At 41.6% G+C, this 7,401-nt stretch overlaps 1 protein-coding gene across 1 annotated transcript in view; it reads right to left on the bottom strand.

The window, feature by feature from the left end:
- Window positions 1-3,014: 3,014 nt before the first annotated feature.
- Itga2 (integrin subunit alpha 2) overlaps window positions 3,015-7,401 on the bottom strand; it is a 65,461-nt gene continuing 61,074 nt past the window's right edge. Inside the window, exons 28-30 of the mRNA XM_028783282.1 lie at window positions 6,554-6,643; window positions 3,660-3,776; window positions 3,015-3,121 (exon numbers count right to left, since the gene is read on the bottom strand). Coding sequence (XP_028639115.1) covers window positions 3,041-3,121; window positions 3,660-3,776; window positions 6,554-6,643 — 288 coding nt within the window. The 3' untranslated portion in view covers window positions 3,015-3,040. The remainder of the gene's footprint in view (window positions 3,122-3,659; window positions 3,777-6,553; window positions 6,644-7,401) is intronic.

Genomic DNA, 7,401 nt, shown 5'->3' with positions numbered 1-7,401 from the left:
AGGCAACTTTCACTGTCGTATAAAAATAACACTGCTAACTAGGAAAGCATCTGTCCGGTTAGACGTTCATAGTTTGCTGTTACGATGAGTGGTGTGTAATTTCAAGTGAGTCCCGTTTCTTTATCACACTATTTCATCATGCTGCTGTTCATAGAGTTGTGTGGTGGCCATGCAAGAAGCAACTCAGGTTTTTAAGATCACATTTTGTTATCTACCATTTATGAAATGTATATTTTACCCTGACATCTTTGAGTCCTGTAGTTCACTTAAAGCAAAGGTATGGTTCAATGGACCACATAATTTCCTCTCAAATACCACCTCCCTCCCCCCCCAATAATTTCTTAGGAACATTCATCTTTGCTTAAAATTCCTTGAAAAATACAGGAGTCATTTGGTAAAACCTGGAGACATTTGTTATTGTCCAGATCATGGGGGAAAGGGTCAGTAGAGCCCAGGGATAGCTGCTTAAAACCTTGTAGGCATGAGGCAGCCCTTTCCCCACAAAACTGTCTGCTTCAAAGTAACAATATGGCTAAACTCAAAAATCCAGTGGGTGGGGTGAGAAATGGGTTACACGACTGTGTCTAAGTCTTACTTGTAACTCAGGCTAACACACACATACACGAGTGTGCAATAAATTAACATGCTGTGTGAAATATTCTCTAGCAACTTAATGACTGGTTTCTGCACCCTTTAAAATTTTGGTTAGAATGACACAACTGTTAAAAGAATCTGGATCATGTAACTAAAAGAGTACCAAGCTGTTTTTGCAGTACCTCCGTGACATTTACAGCTAATATTTTTTTCCTTGTTTGTTTGGCTTTATCAAGGCTGAAGTGAGCCATTTAAGTGGTCCAACTAGCTCTGAATTGCCACCCAGGAGCATGGCATAAGGATGCGGTCAGGGCCATCCATCCACATGTGGACAAATTGTTTTTCCTCTGACATCTCTAGGTCTTATTCTTGGAGGCTATAGAGCAGGAAATCCATAAGGCTTTTAAGATTGAGTCACTACCTAGCCCTAAGCCTGACTTCCTCTTTCATAAGAAGTTCCTAGAGGTTGGGGACCAGGCCAAAGGTTTTTGCATATAGCGAGTGACCGAGTGAGTTTTACAGCTGTTCCTGAACCCTCCTCTTTCCACTCTCTTCTAGAGAATGTATAGGTTCAGAATGAGGAGCAAATGGTAGGAAAGGACCACTCCTCCGTAGGGTGTGGTCTGTTTACATCACAAGGACCAAGAGCTTGTCAAAAGGCCAGCTGTTGGGCCTTCTGTCGGCCCAGTTTCAATAGTTAGGGCTGAACAGTTGTGCCCACCTCAGTCAAGCACAGAGGATGTTCCTGCTAAGTTAGTGATTGCTGCTGCTGCTTCCAGCTTACAAATCCCCAAGTCTTTCCATTTACTTATTATTTTTTAATAAACATAACAGCTACAAATTCAGGTGTAGTTTAATTACTTGTTTAGCAGCAAATGAAAATAGGTCCCTAAAGTTAAGGAGTGTATAATCACACAAGTATGTGAACTAAACAGATGACATTCTCAGCCCAACACTTGGGTTAGTGTAGGGGTGCGTGATGGGTTGGTATACATGCTGTAGGAGATGCTGATGGTGGATAAAGGAAAGTGGGTAACTGCTGGAGAGAAAGGCAGGCCGCAGGGGGCTTCTGTCATAAAGGCAGCAGGAAAGGGGAGCGGTTAGGGAGGCAGCTTGAAAAGAAATTGTTTATCTCTGGCCAATACACTAGATCTCTCAAAAATAACTAATCAATTAAAAGAGAACTTTTGTGATTCCTAAAAGGAAAGATGGTCCCTCCCTTTCCTTTGGCAAGGAGCAGACAGTTATACTATAAATTTGTTAAGGTTACAAGTAAATTTTTGTGCCTTGGTTTTTAAACCTACCCCAGCTTAATGTTTGTGGAGGTTTCTTTAGTAGGTGGTATATTTATCTGCAAATATATATATATATATACACACACACACACATATACATATATACATACATATACGTGTATGTGTGTTTATGCATACATATTTATGTTTCTCTTGGTTATTCAAGCATTTCAAGCATGTTCATAGTAAGGTAGGACTCAGACGCAGAAAGGGGCTGAAAGAAAGCACACATTTTTTCTACTTTTTTTTTTTTTTTAAGATGCTACTAAACAAGCACTCTACCATTAAGCTAAGCCCCAGCTGTCATTTCTTCTTTTGCTTTTAGACAGGGTCTCCTTAAGTTGTCCAGGATAGCCTTGAACTCTACAGCTCAGGGAGACCTCAGACTCCAAGTCCTGTCTCAGCTTCCTGAGGAGTAGCTGAGATTATTGTCCTGCAATAGCAGGACTTTGTTTTTAAAAACTTAGTTAATAAATAAAATTACCACTTAAAAATATCCTCTGTGGCATCCTTGGAGGAGCAGCATAAATTGAAAAACAATCTATGCTGGTTGTCTTTCTTGTCAACAAACATTCATTTTCATTATAATATTAATATAGTTGTATGTCCACAGAAAGTACTCAGTATATTTATACATATACATATATACATACATATAAATATATAATCTATTATATGATTGATGCCAATTATATATGTTTGATATATATGCTATATTGATAATATATAACATATATACTATGTATAATAGTATACACCAGGTACTTTCCACTTTTGTTGTTACTGTTAATCAAAATAAAAAGAGCATTCCCCATGCACTCTTCCACCCCCAAATCTGAAAAACGTTTCCATTTTCTTGAAGGTTTGTCATGCCATGAAGCATCCCATCTTCCTGATATAAGGTAAACACTGGACTAGCCAGTCTGAAGACAACTTTTTCCCTTTCTATATGATGTCTTTGGTCTTTCTACCCCTAACCACACCACCCACAATTTTGTCATCCCCAACTGACCAGCAGGTACTCTAAGATGATCAGGCTAGTTTGCCTATTAAATTATTTAAAAGTGGACTTTAAAAGAAGTCCATTCAGCACACCAGCGAACCCTTGAGGGGATGCCGCTAGCCCCCACACAGTGGTGTCCACCGATGGTTTAGCTGTTGAGTTCTGTGGTCTCCTCCATCTCGTCTGGATTTTGGCCCATTTTCTTATACTGTCTTTTGAAGAAGCCGAGCTGTAAGATGATGACACAACCTGTTACCAACCTGTAGCCACAGTTATCTTGATTTGATTGTTATCTAACAGACACGAGGTGCATCTACACCACACTATGTCCAGAAAATAGCAAAAATTGAAGGAATGACATTACCACTCACAGCTCTTTCAGTAGGTACCTTTGACCTGCTTTGCTGCCTACTTCCCTGCAGCCCCTCTAGAGTACCTGGAGGTTTGGGGGACGTGCACGGGTACTGACTAATGTCTACACACACGTGTGTTGGTAAACTTTATGTCCAGAGAGTTAGGTTTCATTTTGTGTGAGATTGAATTTCTGTCATCCTATCTACTTGAAGCTGAACAAAATGTTCGGGGTGCTGAAAAACAGTGCCCTTATTGGTTTTCAAAGACCTGAGTAAGAAAGCACATACAATCTTGCATTTCTCTTCTCAATGGTGAGAGGTACTATGCCATATGCCATATTCAGGCTGGTATTTTGTAAGGAATTCAAAACAGGAGCCTCCAGGATTGCCACGTTAGCCATGAAGTTTTCTTACCTTCCACAAACCTGCAACCATAGCCAGCAGCAAAAGGACTCCAGCAACTACGCTTCCTATGATAACCCCTGTTGGGACTTCTGCTTTCTCCGTGGGTTTCATGATCATGAGGGGAATCTGCAAATGAAGACATGCTCCAAACTGAGTTATCTATTTAGCAGAAAAGCGAAAAGGCCTAGTGCAACTCGGTGGTAATTTATAACTACAATCCACAGTTGTAGAGGGGAGTTGTAACTTGTCCTGATGGTATTCATTCCTCAAGCATCACACAGAACACGTGGTAGAGATAACCTGAAACCTCAGGGAAGCATGGCCTCTCTACCTTCTCTTCCTCAGCTAGATTCGTGTCTGAGGGCTAAGCTGAGCTGAAGGCATCAGATGCTTTGTTTAAAGTAGGCACTTCAGTTTCTGGTGCACGTTTCCGTGACCAAAGAAGATTGAAGCACCCTAGGAATGGGGCAAAGCATTGCCTCTTCCAACTCTCACGCAATAACTTTGCATCGGCTTTTAAAATACTGATTCCAGTCTCAATTTAGTTTGATATAAAACACCAGAAAAGTAGAATGCATATTTCACAGGGGTGAGGTTGGCATTTTCAGCGGTCACATTGTCCTCGAGTGTATTTATGACTTTGTGCCCATGTCCCTTGGTGATCTTGGCATGCAGTGGCAGCCCCAGGGACTTGAACAGTGACACTTCACATTCTTTTTCTTAGTTGAGAAAAGGATCTTCACAACGTAGTCTCGAGGGATTGCAGAGCAAAGGGGGACAATAGTTAATTTATTTACTTGATAGTATGTTAAACGTCAGTGACAAAAGAGCTGCTTTTTAATGAGGCTTAGAGCAGATAAAAAGCCACCCTCGGTGACTGGATTTCTCCTTGCTTGTATTGAATAGCTAAAATGTTCCGAATGAAATGACTATAAATTCATACAGTTCACTGCTCTGCAGTAGCATGGTCCCAAGGCCATATTTCAAAGTTCATGGATCTGGCTTTTGGTTCTCCCTGCACCCTTGATCGCAATACTTCATGTGTCAGATTTCGAAGTGAGTCTGGATGTCTTCATATAAGGGTGTGCCGATATATGATTTGATTCCAAGTATTCCTCAGAAGGTTATCCAGATTATTGTTTGGATTACAGAATAATTTTGCAGAAACACATAGAAGTCAGCCTCTGGTACTAATTAGTATTGCCCACAGCAAAAGAAAGAAAACTCTGATGGATTCATGAAAATATAACTTTGGATTTTCTTTTTTTTTAACTTAGTTTTATTAGTATAAGATTTTTTTCCTTTTTTTTATTCTTTGACAATTTTATTTTTTTTAATTTTTTATTGGATGTTTTATTTACATTTCATATGTTGTTCCCTTACCCCATCCCCCACCCACCCAGGAATCCCCTATCCTCTCACCCCTCCTCCTTCTTCTCTGTGGATGTAACCTCTATCTACCCCCCCACTCCCACCTCCCCACCCTCAAAATTCCCTCCCCCTGGGGTGTCCAGCCTTCATGAGGTCAAGGATCTCATCTTCCACCTATGCCCAGCAGGGCCCTCCACTCTTACATATTCAGCTAAAGCCCTGGATCCCTCCCTAAGTGCTCCCAGGCTGGTGGTTTAGACCCTGGGAGCTGTGGTTGGTTGGTATTGTTGCTCTCCTCATGATGCCACAAATCCTTTCAGCTCCTTCAGTCTTCACTCTAACTCCTCCATTGAGAACCCCATTATCAGTTCAATGGCTAGTTGTGAGCATCTGCCTCTGAATATATCAGACAACTTTGGATTTTCAATGAACATTTTCAAGGGCTGCTTTTATGAAAGACTTTAGCAGAGTTCACATATAACTCCTAAACTGAGCTTTGAAAACAGGTATATTGCTTTTTCCCACCACTGGGTTCGAGGCAGTTCCAGTTTAAAGTCTGCACTTTCTTTGGCTCCGTTTCTGGCTTTCCATGCCCAACCTCTGCAGGGAGGGTGTAGGCTTCTGCCAAGGTTCCCAAACCAGAGGCAAAAAAGCAGCCTCTATTGTGTGGATCATTTTTCCTGGGGCAAGAACGGGACAGCAGTGTTGTGAACTCAACACAGGCATTGAGAGAGGCCCAGAGTTCAAGGGGGCCTTGGCTTTCTAACCATTCTGTAGGATGGAGCACTGGACAGAGGCCAACTGTCCAGCTGGCCTTGGGGGCAGTCATGAACTGGATTCCAGTTCTTAAACAAAAGCCTTGGGAGGAAAATGCTCAAGGCTCTGCCAGCAGATTAGCTGAGTATGGAAATCCTGTTGTATCTAAAAATGGCACTTGCTAACCAGAGGCTCACTGCTAAAGAAGGGTGCCTGTGCCAGCCTGTGGGACAGAGAGCCTTTGTCTTCTGTAAAGGGACACTTCTTCATAGTGCCCCCCTTTAAATAAAGGGTACATTCTTAGTTCTCTAGACTGCAAGGCAGTGAATGGATATGTCACTGTCTGCTTATAAGTACTTTTTTTTAAGTTTAAAAAGTGCCTTATTTACATATACATTTCCAGTGTTCTAGATCCAGCTCAGATTTTTAGCCAAGAGAATGTAGGACTTATGCCTCAGATATGGATGGTTTCTCACATCGTTAGGCATGAAACATCACCATGGTATCTGAACACAAGAGAGTCCCTCTGTTTGTTCCTTTTTTTGGGGGGATCCTCACTTATAAAAAGCCAGCTTTGCAGCATGAGAGACTGGGAGGAAGGCAAGTGTGTCTGGCCTTTCTGTGTGTCACACACCCTTGCCAGATCTTGAGCTAAGAAAGCCCAGGCCTTGAGCCTTTCGGTAAGAGCTTTCTATATGCACATAGATGAGAAGAGTGACTGTTCGTGTTTGACACAATAGAATGTCTGTCACAGGGAGGGGACGCAACACACTCACCGTGACAGCATTTTCCTCAACCACGAAGAGCTGAGGGTTATGTGTATCGATCTCTGCTGTTGCTGTCAGCTGCACAGTCTGGAAAGTCGACTGGAACACAGAAAAATGACATTTTACCCTCGCAGCAGCAAAGCACCGAAAACCTGGCATGTTTAAGATTATTTACTTTCCGATGGAAAGTCACAAGACGAAAACCTAGGCCTGAAGATTTAGTGTTTTGCGTGCTTGACCTCACCTCATGGACCCATCAGAAGATGCTGAGCAGCCTTTGAAATATGCAATGATTGGAACCTGTCTCTGCACGTTAAACCAAATCTAGAGTGACACCCAGACAGGAGCCCTGACAACACCCCCTTACATTTTTCAAATTTGAAAGTGATTCAAACTGAAGGCTTACAAGACCTGTTTTTAAATAGAAAAGCTGGTCACCAAGACTTTTTTTTTCTTTCTTAAATTAAATGAAGCTTGATACATAAAAGATAATTGCACATAACAATCTTTTACCTGGGTCTGATCAAAAACACATAATGAAATGGAAAAACAGCATCTGAGTTTCCTCTTAAGTGCACATGCGCAAACTGTCACTATCTAAGAGCAACCCTGAACTTGAGAATACATGTTGGCAGCAGAAGCCTTGAGCCTTCTGACATGTTATATCACATTAGGGATGATTCCACATGTCCTAATCTAAGTGTCTTTATCAGATGATATTGTCTGTGTGGAAGACGTGTAGGAAGGGCATATATGTTTGCTGGTGCTATGAATAAGAATATAAAGTAAGCTTACATGTCACCATCAATGTCTGTAGAGAAAAGCAGTCTGCTCAGTGGGAACATGATGGACGCAAA

The sequence above is a fragment of the Grammomys surdaster genome, unplaced genomic scaffold (genome assembly GCF_004785775.1).
Source record: "Grammomys surdaster isolate TR1022 unplaced genomic scaffold, NIH_TR_1.0 99, whole genome shotgun sequence".
NCBI lineage: Eukaryota > Metazoa > Chordata > Mammalia > Rodentia > Muridae > Grammomys > Grammomys surdaster.
The sequence above is the reverse complement of the archived record's forward strand: the minus strand, read 5'-3'. Positions and strand labels throughout refer to the sequence as shown.